This window comes from Urocampus carinirostris, chromosome 20 (assembly GCF_059441175.1).
Source record: "Urocampus carinirostris isolate Australia breed hairy pipefish chromosome 20, RoL_Ucar_1.0, whole genome shotgun sequence".
Lineage (NCBI taxonomy): Eukaryota > Metazoa > Chordata > Actinopteri > Syngnathiformes > Syngnathidae > Urocampus > Urocampus carinirostris.
In genome coordinates this window covers 11,093,573-11,112,995 of record NC_142368.1, presented here as the reverse complement: position 1 = coordinate 11,112,995, position 19,423 = coordinate 11,093,573, and the positions used below count along the sequence as shown (strand labels likewise).

At 38.1% G+C, this 19,423-nt stretch overlaps 2 protein-coding genes across 2 annotated transcripts; both read right to left on the bottom strand.

The window, feature by feature from the left end:
* Positions 1-250: 250 nt before the first annotated feature.
* LOC148346217 (gap junction Cx32.2 protein-like) lies at positions 251-9,262 on the bottom strand. Its single transcript, XM_088324529.1, has 3 exons — positions 9,160-9,262; positions 5,981-6,130; positions 251-3,869 (listed from the first exon to the last, which is right to left on the bottom strand). The coding sequence occupies exons 2-3, from the start codon at positions 6,107-6,109 to the stop codon at positions 3,264-3,266; spliced, it is 735 nt and encodes a 244-aa protein (XP_088180655.1). The 5' UTR covers positions 6,110-6,130; positions 9,160-9,262; the 3' UTR covers positions 251-3,263.
* A 3,005-nt stretch (positions 9,263-12,267) lies between these two features.
* On the bottom strand, positions 12,268-17,514 carry gja13.1 (gap junction protein alpha 13.1). The gene is made up of 2 exons (XM_088324588.1): positions 17,298-17,514; positions 12,268-13,686 (listed from the first exon to the last, which is right to left on the bottom strand). Exon 2 carries the CDS (start codon positions 13,663-13,665, stop codon positions 12,790-12,792), a length of 876 nt encoding a protein of 291 aa, XP_088180714.1. The 5' UTR covers positions 13,666-13,686; positions 17,298-17,514; the 3' UTR covers positions 12,268-12,789.
* Between the last annotated feature and the right edge of the window lie 1,909 nt (positions 17,515-19,423).

The following is a 19,423-nucleotide window of genomic DNA, read 5'->3' as shown; positions in this document are numbered from 1 at the left end:
GACGACAATGACGCAGCTTCCCATATCTGCCAGCTGGTCAATGCAGGCGTTGCATCAGTCACAATTAAGCCAATTTGAACTGTTTTATCTAGATTTTTATCAATTAATTTGTCAATTTACCATTGAATAGCAAAGAGTATTGTAAAAGAGAGACTATAATATTAAAAAAGATTGGATAATGTGCCTAACAGGTCTTTTAGATGCTGCGTCTTGAGTAAAAAAGGGGAAAAAAGAGCCAAGCAGTCGCCAATGCACTTTTTAGGCATTTATTTTTTGTCAGTTGCTTATTTATTTACACTTTATTCCATTTTCGGTAAAAAATCCACAATATAGTGTCATTTACAAAAAATATATACATGTACACTATTCTGGCATTGCATGCATTTGATTTCAGTAGGTAGAATTGATTCAAAGCCAAATTTTGAGTGTCTATAAAAGATAATTGCTGGTCTCAGTTTATCATGCCATTGTATCTATCTATCTACCTTGGTCATATCCCTCGAGAGGGGTGACCGGCAGCAAAACAAACACATACAAAAACAAAAATTATAAAAAAAAAAAAGGGGGGGGGGGAGTAGCAAAAAACACACACAAAAGTTTTTGGACCATGGCCAAAGTCCTGTGGTGAGGGGCCCTCTCTCCCTGGGAGGTGTGAGAATTCTCCCACCGCGGTCCGCTGCGTGTCGTAAAAGGCGACTAAAGTGGAGAGAGCGATGGGACTGGGGATACTCTCCTCTCTTTCTTTACTCTCTAAGAGACAGCAAGGCAAAGAAAGTGGGGCGGGAGACAGAAAGGTCTCGCAAACCTGAGTCATAGGGTCACGAAATGTGAGAGGATGTGGAAGTAAAGCGACTGAGTGGAAGAAAGAGGAGACCGGAAGGATGATAATGAAAAGGAAGGTGGATGTGTTAGCATTGAGTGTTTGTCATTCTAAAATCTTTTTTTTCTTATATTTGGTATTGTGTGCATTATTTAGCAACACCTTGTGGTTAAAAAAAAAAACATCCATCACAATAAACAATATTGATTTATATAATAAGCAAAAATACAGAAATTATCATGGAAACATGCATTTTTTAAAAAAAAAAGACCCTTAGTTGGAGAAATTTGCATTTATTCTACTGAAAATGATCTTATATAATTGGTCACTTTGAGTCTCCGTAGTTTGTATTCTTCCTCGTGCTTATCAGCGCTCGTTTTCGGGTTGTACTACAGCATACAGCGACATCTAGTGGTCTTATAATATAATCTGTCCATTTAAGAACATTCAAACAGCGAACTAAATCTGTTCACACGTGATTATAGTTTGTTTTGCGTTTTGTAGTTTGTGTTAATAATAAATAATTGTATGACTGACAAAAGAGCTTTTTGATTCCACTTGATTTATATTTTGTTGATTGGTTGCATACAATAAAGTTTTTTGGAGAACTATTTTTAGTCAGATATTTTAAACATCTGCAGCCAGTAATTTTATTAATTGTTTAACAGCTAGTTAATTTGATACATGTATATATTATTTATATATCTGTGACATGCAGTCAGTGGAGGCCTGTCATGTAAATATAAAAATGCAAATATATTTGGTTATTAAATGGTATGAATATGTTTAGTATAATTACTATGTATCTAATCAGTTTACTGGGCGTCTGCAGATGCAGAGTGAGGCACGCAATTCTCTTGCCTCATGGCAGAGGGCGATAATGAGACTAAGGATTCTGATTTTCCGCTAACCCCAGCCCCAAACAATATGAATAGTGCTAGTATTAGCAAGCTAAAGCAAGTCAAGCTATCCATTCATTTATTTTCTTGTTGCATGGACTTTTTTTCATAATGGGGGGTTACCTGTATATTATGGCTTTCAAAAGGTTATACAGTTCAGGTAAGTCAATAAAACGTTTTTTTTATTGCTCCGGGTAATATTTTGCTTTTTTCTTGTGACAAATCAATAAGATTTAGGTTCATGTATTTGTTCCCTGACTATGCCTCCCCAGACACACGCCTCCTGGCACAGCATTGAATTATATGCATTGTGTATTTTATAGTACAGTACTGCATATTAAATACTCTCACTAACAGGAGAATCCTATGATGTCCATTGCAGCTACATTAGCATTGACATAATAGCGCTCACATTACAACTAACTTAGAAAAGTTCAATATTCTCGGAACAAATTAAATCTGTCAGAATCAACAATCTATACTGGTAAATATATACCGTATTTTCTGCACTATAAGTGTAACTAACTCATCTTGTGATATGTTTTCTTATATAAGGCACACCGGACTATAAGGCGCAGGGAATTAAAACTACTGTAAGGGTTTGAGTTGCTCTGTTTTTTAAAAAGTGCCGCATTGGCATCAGTCGGTATATATCACAGATCACAATTGCATAACATTAAATGCAATGCTGAACTGAAGACCGATCGTTGAGTGTTGTTATTGAGCCGGGCAGCGAGAATATTGTGAGATATTAAACTGATCCGTGGTACAGCTGACCTGCAAAGTCTATACGAAGCACACTGGATTCTGAACCGAATGACAAGAAAGGCATAGTGGGAAGTAATTTGGTAGTTCTGGACTGAATGAAAAGAACGGCATTGTGGGAAGTAATTTGGTTGTCCTGAAAGATATAAACGAACGGCTGCACGTTTCCCAAACGTTCGGCATTTACAATACTTAGTTCGAGCTGAGAAAAAGTGAACTAACATTCCCTCTACTGGTAATCTGGTATTGACAAAAATGGTGAGATAACACGATAAGACCTAATGGGTTGTCAGTATCCCAAGAGGTCACGTGGAAATGAATCAGTCGGCACTCCCCGTGCCGCAATCCGGGTTCGATTACCATTGCATTCAGTGTTATGCAATTGGGAACAACCATGCATGTCGATAGCAGCCTGGTAGTTAGGATTCAGTGGTTTTACCATTGCTAACCAGTTTGATCCCTGTTGCCGCCGTAATTATGCAATTGTGGTCAGCGATCGACTGATTAATAATTGCAAAAATATGGTGACTCTTTTTCAATTTTGTCCGCGTATAAGGCGCATGTTTTGGGGGTTTTTGGGCGCGGCTTATAGTCCGGAAAATTCCGGTGTGTGCCCGATGATTGCTGGGATGGGCTCCAGCACCCCCGCGACCCTACTGAGGATAAGCGGTGCAGCTAATAAGATGAGATTAGACGAGATATATATAACATTAGGAAAAGTGCAAAACATGGGACTGAGGTCACCCTCTTCAAAGTTTTTACGGCATTCATTCTCTTGCTCAGGCTTTGCCGTACCCGCCGTTGATGGGGCTCAGCTGACCCCTGGCCGCCATTTTCGCCCTTCTCCTGGCGTTTTGCGAGCACGCCAGGTAGAAGACCTCCACCACGTTGAGCAACACGGAAACACAAGACACGGCCAGCATAAAGATGATGAAGATGGTCTTCTCGGTAGGCCGAGACATGTAGCATTCCACAGTGAAGGGGCAGGGCGCTCTTGAGCAAACGATCCGGGGATCCATAACAAAGCCATACAAGTAGTACTGTCCAACGATGAACGCCACCTCCAAAATGATGCGGAAGATGATGGAGGTCATGTAGTTCCCTAACAAATCTCCCTTGATCTTCACCTGGCCTTTTTCATCCGAGTACTTGGGAAGTTTGAGCGTGAAGGAGTTGCTTTGGCTTTGTTTCTCCCGTAGTTTTCTCTCCTTGTGGATGACGTGCATGACGTGTCCCAGGTAGATTAGCGTAGGCGTGGACACGAAGATGATCTGCAGGGTCCAGAAGCGAATGTGCGAGATGGGGAAGGCGTGGTCGTAGCAAACGTTCTTACAGCCCGGTTGCTTGGTGTTGCAGATCATCTTGGACTGCTCGTCGCCCCAAACCTGCAACCCGCAAATGTCACAAAAGTCAAGGTTAACTAAAGGTGTCTAAATACTTTTTACATTTCATTTTCAATTTATAGGGATTTTTATACCGAATAAGTGTATCTTCTTTGCATTTTTTAAAGTAGCAACTTAGCTTAATGGCTTGCTAAATAGCTAAAAATATAGCTTGATAGTTGGCTAGAAAGGTAAACAGGTAAAATACTAAAAGGGAGCCAGATAACTAGCTTAAAGAGTACAAATCCAACTAGATAACCAGATAGAAAGGTTAAAAAAAACTAGATTGCTACCAAGAAGGCCAAAATTTAGTTTGATGACTAGAAAAAAAAAAGTTAAAATGTTAGCTAGAAAGCATGCAAAAAATGTAAAACGCTAGATAGATAGCTTGCTAAATAGCTTAAAATGTAGCTTGATAGTTGGCTAGAAAGGTAAATGGGTAAAAAGCTAAAAGGGAGCTAAATAACTAGCTTAAAGAGTACAGAGCCAACTAAATAGCTAGATAGAAAGTTTAAAAAAGCAAGATTGCTAGCAAGAAGGCCTAAATTTAGCTTGATAATTTGAAAAGATGTCAAATATTAGCTAAATGGCATGCAAAAAAATGTAAAACGGTAGATAGCTTGCTAAATAGCTAAAAATGTTGCTTGATAGTTGGCTAGAGAGGTAAACGGGAAAAAATCTAAAAGGGAGCTAATTAACTAGCTTTAAGAGTGCAAAGCCAACTAAATAGCCGGATAGTAAGTTTAAAAGAGCTAGCTTGCTAGCAACAAGGCCAACATTAAGCTTGATAATTTGAAAAAATGTCAAATATTAGCTAAATAGCATGCAAAAAATGTAAAACACTAGATAGATAGCTTGCTAAATATCTAAAATGTAGCTTGATAGTTGGCTAGAATAAACAGGTAAAAAGCTAAAAGGGAACTAAATAACTAGCTTAAAGAGTACAGAGCTAACTAAATAGCCAGATAGAAAGTTTAAAAAAGCGAGATTGCTAGCAAAAAAGGCCAAAATTTAGCTTGATAATTTGAAAAAATGTCAAATATTAGCTAAATGGCATGCAAAAAATGTAAAACGCTAGACGGATATCTTGCTATATAGCTAAAAATATAGCTTGATAGATGACTAGAAAGGTAAACAGACAAAAAGCTAAAAGGGAGCTGAATAACTACCTTAAAGAGTGCAAAGCCAACTAAATAGCCAGACAGAAAGTTTAAAAGAGCTAGCTTGCTAGCGACAAGGCCAACATTAAGCTTGATAACTAGAAAAAAAGGTCAAATGTTAGCTAGATAGCATGCAAAAAAATGTAAAACGCTAGATAGATAGCTTGATAAATAGCTAAAAATGTTGCTTGATAGTTGGCTAGAAAGATAAACAGGTAAAAAGCTAAAAGGGAACTAAATAACTATCTTACAGAGTACAGAGCTAACTAAATAGCCAGATAGAAAGTTTAAAAAAGCGAGATTGCTAGTAAAAAGGCCAAAATTTAGCTTGATAATTTGAAAAAATGTCACTTGTTAGCTAGATAGCATGCAGAAAATGTAAAGCGGTGGATAGACAGCTCGCTAAATAGCTAAAATGTAGCTTGATAGTTGGCTAAAAAGGTAAATGGGTAAAAAGCTAAAACGGAGCTTGATAACTAGCTTAAAGAGAAAACTAAATAGACAGAAAGTAAGTTTAAAAGAGCTATCTTGCTAGCAAGAAGGCCAAAATTTAGTTTGATAATTAGAAAAAAGGCCAAATGTTAGATAGCATGCAAAAAATATAAAAGCTTGATAGATAGCTGGCTAAATAGCTAAAAATATAGCTTGATAGTCGGCTAGAAAGGCAAAAAGCTAATAGGGAGCTAGATAACTAGCTCCAAGAGTACAAAGCCAACTAAAGAGCCAGATAGAAAGAAAAAAAATAATTTTTCTAGAAAATCTCAATGACATAGCACTGGTGAACTATTTTTAGAACCGGTCTGCTGGGACCTCAACGATCCTTAGGAAACACCATGTGAGAGACCGATAGTCTAGAAAATATGGTACACTTTATGGCTGTGTTTTGTCGACTATTTTATTGTTGCCAAAGTTGGCGCCTTCTGCTGGATGGAGGTAGAAGTGCAAAATGAGTACCTTTTCAGCCCCGGCTCCCAGAACCATGATCCTGAAGATGAAAAGTACACTGAGCCAGACTTTTCCGATGACGGTGGAATGCGACTGCACTTTGTCCAGCAGCTTCGCCAAAAAGCCCCACTCGCCCATCTTCAGTCTTATTTAAGAAACCTTAAACACAGAAAAAGCAACTCAATATATTAACGAAAACGTCCCATTTTTGCGAGCAGATGTCTCTACATACGAAAGGTCCAGGTTGCTAAATACCTGAACAGGAATATATTGTCTCTAGTTACAAAGGCGTTTCAGGATACAAAGTCAAAAATACAGTACGGTACGCGCTGCCATTTGCCACTCCCAGAGTTTTACCTGGCAACCCAGTGTGTATGGGTAAATCCCGGCATGCTCTTCGTGTCCCCTTCCCCCTCTGTAAACATTCTACTGTATGGCACCGCTACGAAGAGCTATCATTCACAACGGCTTTCGCGAGAGATGAGAAAAACTACTAAAGCAATACTAAGACACAAAAAAATACTACAGAAATAATACAGATATACTTCACCAGTATTACTTTAAAATACTACTACAGAAATACTATTACGAAAATACTACAAAACAGATAAAAAAATATTGTTAAGAGCAAATACTACAAAATAATACTACAGAAATACTACAAACATGTTACAAAATGGTTATAAAACTAAATATCATATTTTATGCCTATACACAGGGGCCTAATAAATAATTTTGCTTCAAATCAGAAAAAACATCAAAAAAATAATAAGAAATAGTAGTTCAGTCATACTAGAGAAAACACTAATAGAGACATTCTACAAAACTACTATAGAATACTAGGAGAATAGTACTACAGCGAAAAACTAGTTAGAAATACTAGTACAGTAATACTAAAGAAATACGACTACATAAACACTAATAAAGATATTCTACTAAACTACTATAGAAATACTAGGAAAATAGTACTACAGCATAAAACTAGTTGGAAATACTGGTACAGTAATACTCCAGAAATATGACTACATAAACACTAATAGAGACATTCTACAAAACAACTATTGTATTAATGCAGAAATACTAGGAAAATAATACTACAGCAAAAAACTAATAAGAAATACTATGAAAATAGTCCAACAGCAAAAAAACAATTAAAAATATTAGGAAAATAGTACTACATCAAAAAACTAATAAGAGATACTAGGAAAATAGTACTACAGAAAAAAACTAATTAGAAATACTAGGAAAATAGTACTAAAGGAAAAAACCCATAAGAAATAGTAGTACAGTAATACTACAGAATATGACTAAATGAACACTAATAGAGACATTCTACAAAACTGCTAAAGAATACTAGGAGAATAGTACTACAGCAAAAAAACTCGTTAGAAATACTAGTACAGTAATACTAAAGAAGTATGACTACATAAACCCTAATAAAGATATTCTACTAAACTACTATAGAAATAATGCAGAAATACTATGAAAATAGTTCTACAGCAAAAAAACAATTAAAAATACTAGGAAAATAGAATTACATCAAAAAACTAATAAGAAATACTAGGAAAATAGTACGTCAGAAAAAACTAATTAGAAATAGTAGGAAGATAGTACTACAGCAAAAAACTAAATAGTAGCACAGTAATACTACAGAATATGACTAAACACTAATAGAGACATTCTACAAAACTACTATAAAATACTAGGAGAATAATACTACAGCGAAAAACTAGTTAGAAATACTAGTACAGTAATACTAAAGAAATACGACTACATAAACACTAATAAAGATATACTACTAAACTACTATAGAAATACTAGGAAAATAGTGCTTCAGAGAAAAAAAATAGAAATACTAGGAAAATAGTACTACAGCAAAAAAAATATAAGAAATAGTAGTACAGTAATACTACAGAAATATGACTACATAAACACTAATAAAGATATTCTACTAAACCACTACAGAAATACTAGGAAAATAGTACTACAGCAAAAAACTAGTTAGAAATACTAGTACAGTAATACTAAAGAAATACGACTACATAAATACTAATAGATATTCTACTAAACTACTATAGAAATACTAGGAAAATAGTACTACAGCAAAAAACGAATTAGAAATACTAGTACAGTAATACCACAGAAATACGGCTACATAAACATTAATAAAGACATTCTACAAAACTACAATAGAAAAAATGCAGAAATGCTATGAAAATAATACTACAGCAAAAAATTAATAAGAAATACTAGGAAAATAGTACTTCAGAAAAACTAGAAATACTAGGAAAATAGTGCTTCAGAGAAAAAAAATAGAAATACTAGGAAGATAGTACTACAGCAAAAAACGAATTAGAAATACTAGTACAGTAATACTCCAGAAATACGACTACATAAACACTAATAGATATTCTACTAAACTACTATAGAAATACTAGGAAAATAGTACTACAGCAAAAAACGAATTAGAAATACTAGTACAGTAATACCACAGAAATACGGCTACATAAACATTAATAAAGACATTCTACAAAACTACAATAGAAAAAATGCAGAAATGCTATGAAAATAATACTACAGCAAAAAATTAATAAGAAATACTATGAAAATAGTCCTACAGCAAAAAAAACTATTAAAAATACTAGGAAAATAGTACTACATCCAAAAACTAATAAGAAATACTAGGAAAATAGTACTTCAGAAAAACTAGAAATACTAGGAAAATAGTGCTTCAGAGAAAAAAAATAGAAATACTAGGAAGATAGTACTACAGCAAAAAACGAATTAGAAATACTAGTACAGTAATACTCCAGAAATACGACTACATAAACACTAATAACACTACAAAACTACTATAGAAATAATGAAACAACAAAAATACTACTGCAGAAATACTAAACAGTCCGTAAGAGGGTAGGTTAAAAAAATATATAAATACATGTTTACAGGTACAATATCGAGTACTTTTATTCGTTAAACAGATACTTGGGCCTGTAATATGGGTTTATCCCTTGTATATAATTGTAAAATAATCTTTATAATAATAAAGGTGTTTTCTTCACAAATATGGCTTATCACTGGTTCTTCCCCCGCGATAAACAAAGGTTAAGTTTTCTTTTTTGAATTCTTCTGATTTAATAAGATAGTTCAGAAACAATGACATTTATAAATAAAAGGAAACTTCTTACCTTTTAGGATCGGACCAAGAAATCTCACCGCTCTCCAGCCGTGCTCCGCATCCAATAACACGAAACGGAGGGGGGGGAGAAACGAAGCAAAGGTGAGTGGGTCTGTTTTCTACTTTGAACTTGGACTCAGGTCTCAATCGTGTATTTCGCTTGCCCGCGTGTGCAGGGTCACGTTGCCATGTTGCAAAAAAAAAAGATAAATAAAACAGAGTTTTAACTTGGCAAAAGACAAGATTATGTTGGTTAATAATTGCTTTTGGGGGGTGGGGGGGTATTTAAAGTCCAAACTTCTCCCTGCTGTTGATGTTTTCCCCTTGATGGTCACATGTTGTTCATTTTTTATGGTTCGAAACGTTCCCGATCGGGATGACGCAACTCCCGATAGACGATCAGCAATTCGGAACCCGCCCGGAATTTACCACCGTCCGCTATCTTATATTGATAGGTTTGGAAGCCCTGTGTTTGTTCGTTCACTCGGAATTGCGCAAAAGTTTGTCGTAGCGCCCTTTAAACCAGGGCGAGCGAGGGGGAGACAACATTGAGAGAAGCACAAGAGAAAATTGACTTGCAGTTTTGAAAAATGGCCACTGGATGTCACATAGTGACTGTAGCTGTATTTATTTATTTCTCTCACGCTGGTGCTCTTTCTCTCTTTTTCTTCTCTCTTCCGTTCCTGTCTTCATCCTTCTCAGTATTCTCTATTTTGTGAGAGCCAGAACGGGAGTTTTAGGATGGTTCAGATACTACCTATCAGATAGGACGCACTGTGTTAAATATGGCGAAAGGACATCTGAGCTCTTTAGTGTTACCTGTGGTGTTCCGCAGGGTTCAGTGCTTGGTCCCCTTCTCTTCAGCATTTACATGCTTCCATTAGGTGATATTATTCGAAAGTATAATATCAGTTTCCACTGCTACGCAGATGACACTCAACTATATCATCCGTTGAAGGAATCTGCCACACTAAATTGTGGAAATTTGTAGGCCTGCCTCACTGAGATAAAAGAGTGGATGTCACTCAATTTCTTGCGTCTTAACTCTGATAAGACCGAAATGTTAGTTATTGGTCCATCTAAATGCCGCGACTTATTCTCAAAAACTGCTGTGAACATTGACAAATGTCACATCACACCGAGTGACTCAGTTAAAAGAAATAGTCTGTGTAATAACCTGTGAAGCCCTTTGAGACTCTTTGTGATTAAGGGCTATACAAATAAAAATGACTTGACTTGACTTGTAGTGGAACTGAGCAAGTGTGTGGATAAGAGAGTACTCGGTTGGTTTGGACACATGGAGAGGATGGATGAGGAGCGAATGTTGAAGAGGATCTACAGAGCAGAAGTCAATGGAAGGAGACCAAGAGGAAGGCCGCGATTGACGTGGATGGGTGGTGTTATAAGTGCACTGCAGGAAAGAGGTCTAAACATCTAGAGCTCTTGTTGTTGATAGGAATGAGTGAAGTGGTGCTGTGAAAGGATAGTGGGATGTTCAGACGTGTTCTAAGGGATTGTCAGGGCACCTGTATGATGCCGTAGGGGTAAACCAGTGAAAGCTGTCGGGCCCTGCTGTTGAACAGAAGAGTGTGTTGTGTCACTCTGACCCGCGTGACACGGCCGCTTTCTTGTGTCCTGTTTCATCTGGAGGGACTAAAGCATGACCAACTTGGGTGCCGAGTTGCTTAACTTGTTTGGGTTTATGGGCATTTGGGTTGGCCATGGTCCAAAGATTTTGTGTGTGTGTGTTTTTTGCTACTTTTTCCCTTTTTTTTTCTTTTTTTTTGTATGCGTTTGTCATAATGATTCTAAGATAGGTGAGGAATCAGCCCGGAACTACCGACAGAAGTTGGTCAATGACCCGAAAAGAGCTGGGACCACTGTTTCCAAGGTTACTGTAGGTAATACACTAAGACGTCATGATTTGAAATCATGCATGGCATGAAAGGTTCCCCTGCTTAAATCAGGAGATGTCAAGGCCCTTCTTAAGTTTGCATATACCATTTGGATGATAGTTTTGTCGTCAGATGAGACCAAAATATAACTTTTTGGTCATAATTCCACTAAGTGTGTTTGGAGGAAGAAGAATGAAGAGTACAATCTGAAGAACACCATTCTTATTGTGAAGCATAGGGGTGGTAGCATCATGTTTTTGTGTTTTTCTGCACATGGGAGAGAATGAATGCACTGCATTAAAGAGAGGATGACTAGGGCCGTGTATTGTGAGATTTTGGGGAAAAACCGTCCTCCCTCAGTCAGAGCATTGAAGATGGGTCCTCGCTTGGTCTTCCAACCTGACAACGACCCGAAGCACACAGCCAGGAAAACCAAGGAGTGGTTTTGTAAGAAGCATATCAAGGTTCTAGCATGGCTCAGCCAGTTTCCAGACCTAAACCCAATCGAAAAATCTGTTTTAATGTCATGACCAAAAAAACACTAGTATTTTCCCCAAAACGTTGGTTTTTTTTTTTGGTTGTGTGTTTTTGCACAAAGCAACGATACATCTCATATTGCCGTAAATTCTGGACTATAAGCCACTACTTTTCCCCAAACTAACTCGGGCTTATTCAGTGATGCGGCCAATTTATGTAATTTCTATAACGGCCGCCAGCAGCGCTCGAGTACAAAGGGTAAGATTTAGACCGGGGGAATATATGCGCCGAGGAAGACTGCAACTTCTTTGTTAGTACTGGTATCATTTTGCCGTCTGTGATTTTTGGACTCTGTACTTTAATGAAGGACATTTAGTTTCATTTGCGGGACTTAAAGTTGGGTTTGGGTTAATTTTGTGTTTATGTGGGCGCATGCGGCTTATATACAGGTGCGGCTTGTGTAAGTACAAAATCGGTTTTCCTCTTTAAATGTGGTGGGTGTGACTTATAATCGGGTGCGCTCTATAGTCCGGAATTTACGGTAACAGATTTAGAAAAACTATCACTCTTTAAATAACTATTAACCACGGAGTGATGATCCACACAACGAAAAAAACAAAACATATTTCTGAGGGTCGTTTTTCACAACAGTGATGAATAATACTAACTACGAACTTAGTAGTCGTGATTTTCTTGAATAAGAGTCCAACAAATTCTTATGATACTACCAATAAATTCAGCATACAGTTTTTGTATCAAACTTTATTCATTTTGTTCAAAATATGCATTCACAACAACGTCCATCACAGAGAAACAATCTGTTTTCACTTATAAACAATAACTTATGCACCATTTCGATTAAAAATCAAAAGCTATAGTTAAAAATGAAAATAAATACATTTGATTTTTGATTTTTTTTTATAATGAATTTTTTTTACATACACTGGATCATGACTTATGAGAAAAACATCACCATGTTTTATTAATTAGGCAGCAAAATTGATAAAAAAACAATTGTACATACAGTATTCAAACCCCTTACCGAAAAAGTGCAATGTATAAAATCTTTCAGTCACGCTCCGTTTCTCAGAACATGCTAGCAGCTGCTCAAGTGAGATCTCATTCTTGTATTTCAATTTCCTCGCACAAAAAACTTCACTCTCAAAAACCCTTATCAATAAACCTGAAGAATAACTATCTTTATGTTTTGAAATTGAAAAGAAAAAAACCGATGGCCTCATGGGAAGACTCGCTAACATGCTAACACTCTAAGCTTTATATTGGTCTCCTAGCAGCTTCTTCTCCTCCTTGGCTCCATCTAAACTCCCTCCCAGACTCTGGCTGGCCTCCATCTCCATGGCCATGTTTTGCTTGTTCTGCTTCATGACGTCATCGTTGGTGGGCCACCTGAGCTCAGGAACCCCTGCCGGACTCTTGACCGGACTGATATTTAACCGGCCCCTTGATCTGGACTTGCATCGGGTACACAACAAGTAGAAGACCTCCACCACGTTGAGTGCCAATGAAACGCAAGCCACCACCAGCATGAAGATGATGAAGATGGTCTTCTCGGTGGGCCGCGACATGTAGCACTCAACGGTGAACGGGCACGGTTTTTTGGAGCACGGGAACATGGGTACCATGATGAAACCGTACAAGTAGTACTGACCCACGATAAAGCCGGCTTCGATGAGGATCTTAAAAACCAACTGGGTGAGGTAGCTCCCCAGGAGGTTCCCCTTGATGGTGACGTTTCCCTTTTCGTCGGTGTACCTGGGTGATTTGACACGGTGAGGTCCACCAGGGCTGGCTAGCTTCACCCGTAGTTTGTTCTCCCTGTGGATGACGTGCACGGCGTGACCCAGGTAGATTAGGGTAGGCGTGGACACAAAAATGATCTGGAGGACCCAGAATCGGATGTGCGAGATGGGGAAGGTCCAATCGTAGCAGACGTTCTCGCAACCGGGCTGCTGCGTATTGCAGATGAAGTCGCTCTGCTCGTCGCCCCAAACGCTCTCCGCACCGGCGCCCAGAACCATGATCCGAAAGAGGAACAGAACCGTCATCCAGATCTTCCCGATGACGGTGGAGTGCGACTGGACCTTGTCCAGGAGGGACGACAAAAAACCCCACGAGTCTCCCATTGTTGACGGTTAGCTGGTGATCTGGAATCCAAACACAAACGTGGAGTTCAGTGACGGGCAGTCAGGGGATGCAAGAGAAGCCTGTGCCTCACTAGTCATCATGAAAAAATAAAATTCAAAATATTAAATGGTTATATTTATTCAGTGTTAAAGGGACAGTGTGTATTACTTAACAACTACATGTTACAAGTGTAGGGGCTTTCCAACCTTTATGAAGCTGACAGCTACTCTAATTAGCACAGTTTCATATGGTTGGTTGTATCCCTTAACCACTAGGGTGGTAGGGGCACCATTTCATTTGGTGTGTCTTGGGCAAGTACACTCTGGTGGCACCCATCCCTCTCCATTGTCATGTCCAGCATGGTCGCCGTGGCGACTGGCTGGCCCCGCCCCCTGGGCAACAGCGGTAGCAGATCGCCTAATTTGCGTGTGTGCTTCTTAAGGGGGGGTTTGGGTATTGCCGGTTGCTGGTTCATTGCGTTTTCTGTTCTGCATTAATCTGTTCTGTTTGACTTGAGGAAACCTGTGTTTGCCCGTTCTGAGTAAAAGCCTGTTTTGTGAGTATTCCTAGTCTGAGTTCCTGTTTGCCTGTAAGCCTGTTTTTGTTTTGTTTTGTCCCTGAGTGTTGGACAACTTTTATTTTGCTAAATAAAAGTAACTGGTCGTTACGCGATTGAGTTCATCCTTCCTGCCTCCGATCTGGTCCGGTCCCTTGACATCCATGCCATCATATGTGTCATGTTCGGGCTACATTGTTTCTATGTTATTACCATGTTAAATATTGGAAGAAGCATTAAATAAACTCGGGCAACCACAAAAAATAATTTTCCAGGAAATCACTATTACTTAGCACTGGTGAGCTATTTTAAGAACCATTCAAAGGGCTACTTGTGGAAACTTAGGGGGCTACCTGGTACCCGCGGACACCACGTTGGAGACCCATTATGTAGTGCACTGGTGTCAAACAGGCGGCCCGCGGGCCAGATCAGGCCCGCTAAGGGATTGAATCCGGCTCGCGAGGCAACACTCAGAGAAGCGCAAGAGAAAAACGAGCTGTAGGTTGAAATATGTCAACTTGATGTTGCCAAAGCCAGGTGCCTCTCACAAAGACACTGTACCTGTATTTATTTCCCTCTCTCTCTCTCGCTCTCTCTTTCTTTTCCACCCCTTTTCTCTCACTCTGTCTCTGTCTCTTTCACTTTCTGTCTCTCTTTTTCTCTTTTTTTGTTGCTCTTTGTCTCTTTCTCTCTCTGTGTCTTTTAACCGCTTTTGCTCTAACTTCCTTTTGTCCTTTTCTCTCTTTTCTCTTTCTCTCTTCATACCCTTCGTGCTTTATTTTCTCTTTTGTCTCCTTCTGTCTTTCTATTTCTTTTTGGATTTCGTTCTTCCTCTCCCTTTCTTTTCACCCTCTCTCACAAATCTTTTGTTTCACACGTTCTCTCCCTCTCTCTCTCTCTCTCTCTCTCTCTTTTTCTTTCTTTGGCCCTCTCTCCCTTTCCCTCCCTCTTTCTCTTAATCTTATTCTTTCTCTTTAATCTACTAGTCCGGCCCCCGACAGAATGTTTGTTCTATCGTGTGGCCCCCCGAGTTAAAATGAGTTTGACACTCCTGATGTAGTGCAACCGGAAAAGAGAAAGTATACAAACTATGGAAACTCAAAGTGACCAAAAACGGACGTATTTTACTTCTCAATTTTTTGTCTGGCCTTTTTGAGGTTTTTGGGTACTTGTAGCAGCAAGACGGCAATTATGTTATGTGAACTACATGCACATTTCTCAACCCACAGGTATTTTAAAGAAATGCACATTTTATATGTTAGTTAATGTACTTTTGCTCATTATTTCAATGAAAATTGTTTATTAATGAATGATTTGGACCACTAGGAGGCGCTAAACAATACACACTGTCTCTTTAATAAGTCATTTTTGGGGTGGGATTATTTGTACTACTGATATCAGTAGCAGTCTGGAAATAGTGATATCGTGCTTCCCCTAGTACAGTTATTTTCAATTATTTTCTGTCATGTCCCCCCTCGGAAGTAAAAATCCTCTCGCACCCCCTCCCTCATCTTTTTTTTTAATTGATCACATATTATTGATAGAAATATTGTTGGTAACGCCTCACCTCCGTCCATGCCAAATCTAAACCTTTTGGTACATTTTCGCTGAAAAAAAAACTCAAGCATCTTATCAGCAAGATTAGGAATTTGGCTTTGTGCTGTCCGCTGCCAACTTTTTGAAACATAGAAACATAGAGTCTTTTTCACTTCCTACTCTATGCCTATCATACTCTGTGCTTAATGCGCTGCGTGGAGGCTAAATGTAAACATTACACTCAAAGCGCCACTGCGTCCTAGTGTAGTGGAGGTTCAATTACACTTTATTCTGGGAAAGTTAAAAAAAAAAAAAGTCGTAGCCTCGTGCTCCCCCAGGGGATACTAGATAAATACTGCCCAAATACGTTGTACATTCTCTAATTTTGTCATTATAAATATACATATTCAGCTAATATGGGGTAGGCAAACTTTTCCTGTCAGGGGCCACATTTGGTCAAAAATTTGTCGGATGGGCCAGGAGTAAAAGACTTATTGTTATTATTGTTTTACTAGTATCTGCCTATTCGTAGTCTCAAATCCAATACCTCTGCAATACAAAGGGTCAAAACGAAGGGACACCGGGGACAAAAACGAAACCAATTACAGTAATAGTACTTTATTCACTTGCTTATGTTTTGTCATAATATTACTACCATATTCGTTTGGCAGGCTGGATTAGTAAGGCCGGCGGGCGGCACGTCATTGTAAAAAGTAATCGAACAATTAATTGAAGTATTTCACATTTTGATTTCACCCCAAAATGTTAAGATAGTGTTCACTGAAAACACATTGACAATAAGTATTAAACATGAGGAAATAATTTACAATTTTGTTAACTTATTAAAGACCAAACTGGTCACAAAATCATCCATCCCTTTATTATTTGCACCGCTTATCCTCAGTAGGGTCACGGGAGTGATGGAGCCCCTCGGACACCCTGAACTGGTTAGCAGCCGGTCGCACACAAAGACAGACAACTCACTCGCTCATTCACACCTAGGGACAATTTGAACCGGCCAATTCACCTGACACGCATGTTTTTGGCAGGCATGGGGAGAAAATGCAAACTCCGACTGTCATAAAATCATAATTACAGAATTTTTGTTTTCCTACACATTTCAGTTCACATAATGTGAAAAAAGACATTTGTGATTTTAATCAACATTCCATTCACTTTTAACAGTACACATTATTTCTTATTTAGGAAAGATACAAATCAATAACGCAATTTCGAATGTTTCTGAAACACGATATCAGTATCAATAAGGAAATCGATATGTTCAATATTTTAGAGTATAAATTAATTAAGATACATTTAAAAATGAGCATTGGCGTGGAAATTGTATTTGAATATTTACTCTCTATTCGAACATGTTTGCCCAGCTCAGGGAACAAGAACAGCTGTGCCAAGTTGACAAAATCCAAGAGAAAACACAAAAAAAAGACGCTAAAAACTCAATTTAAAAGTGACAAACCACGTGAAATTTAAAAACAAACTACAAAATCTGATCGGGAGCATCGATGTTTTTTGTCTTACCTGTAGCGCTTGTCCGGGTGGACTGTCTTCAGCCTAGGACGGGTGCTGACTGAGGTGAACCTTAGAGTGGGGTAGAGGGTAAAGTACCACTGTACTTTGATACTCGAGTATTTTTGGAGCAAGTTATACTCGTTGTTGTTATATTTCTGTGATTTTACTCTACTTCTTTGAGTGGCTATACTTATTCCTCGTACTTACCTCAAGAGTTGAGTGTGTACTTATACTGTTTTTGTGTTGTTGTTTTTTTTTTATCATACCATGTGTATTTAAGTACTTCTACTTGGATACAGAGTATTTTCACCACCACCGGTGTTTGAAAATGATTGGTCCTGCCATGCGAAACAAATCCCGCCTTGCTCTTTCTGGCACTTTGGACCTCCAGTGAAATCAGTGGCGGGTGGATCCTACAGTCATTGATTGACAGACACAACAAGGTAACATTTTTGTAGTATTTTGGATTTTTTTCTTTTTGCCATTTTCCTGTAACGGTGTTTTTTGGTAGTATTCATTTTCAGAAAGGAAGCAAAATAATATATTAGGCACCTGTTTTTAAGCACTGAATTTGATATTTGGCTTCGTAGTCGGGTTGTAAAAATCTTGTAGGATTTATTTGTGTTGTAGTATTGTTGTAGTGGACACACAAAGGGACAATGGGGACAAAACTATCCATCTATCTATATATCTATACTTCTATCTATACATTTTTACATCTATCTACCTCCATCCATCCCGCTCTCTATATCTATCTAGCCCTCTCTCTCTCTATCTGTCTATCTATCTATCTATACATCAATCTATACATCTATTTCTATTTATCTATCTATTTATATATCTACACATCTATCCATACATCTATACATCCATCTATCTATACATCGATTTATCTAAACATTCATCTGTCTGTCTGTCTGTCTGTCTGTCTGTCTCTCTATCGATACATGAATCTATGCATCTATTTCTATTTATCTATCTATCTATACATCTATACATCGATTTATCTATACATCCGTCTGTCTGTCTCTCTCTCTCTCTATCTATATATCAATCTATCCATACATCTATCTATCTATACATCAATCTATACATCTATTTCTATTTATCTATCTATACATCTATACATCGATTTATCTATACATCCATCCGTCTGTCTGTCTGTCTATCTATCTATACATCTATTTATCTATCTATCTATACATCTATACATCTATTTATATATCTACACATCTATCCATACATCTATACATCCATCTATCTATACATCGATTTATCTATACATCCATCTGTCTGCCTGTCTCTCTGTCTGTCTCTCTGTCTCTGTCCGTCCCTCCATCCAAACGGATGGATAATCTGTCTAATCAAAATTGCTTTATAAATGTCCACTTGTGTGTGTTTGTATGTGTTTTATGGGCTCCGAAACGGGTGAACCAATTTTCATGAAAATTGACACAGTTCTACCTTAGGATTCTGCGAGTGTCTTTAATTTGGTTTTGTGTCAAGACACCTCCAATAAATACCAACAACATCGATTAACATCTGCTTTCATGGGGTACACTTTCTTGGGGTCTCTCACTCCCACTGGCGTCCAAATTGGGTACTGCAGCTCCCGACCACTGACCACTCAAAAAAAAACGAATACAACCTTCTATCGGCCATTTTCCTCGTTTTGTAAATAAAGTAAACTTGTTCAAACAAATTATTTTTGTTCTTATTATACGTAGTCTGTCTTGAGTAGTCTGTGAGTAAACTGGTGCCATGTTGTTTACATTTGCCTAACTCATTTAGTGCCTAAACGTATAAATACGTTTTCAGAAGCATAGTTCCTAAAACAAAATATAAAAAAAAATACTCTCGAGGCTTTGGCGCTGCTGATCAGTAAGTATCAAACCTCTGAGAATGATTTTAATATGATGAATCACCACTAGATGGCAAGAATGGCATTGATCAGATCTCTGTCCACACATCGAGGAGCCCCCACTTCCTAGTGTTACTTTGTTTCTTCTACCCAGCGATTGAGTGTGTGTGGGTGTCCCGTGACCGAAATTGAGTGTTCGTGTCACCAAATCCGTTCTGAAAATTTCTAGCCACGTTCATGCACAAGTTCAGTGTTCTTGCAATCCATGTTTTGG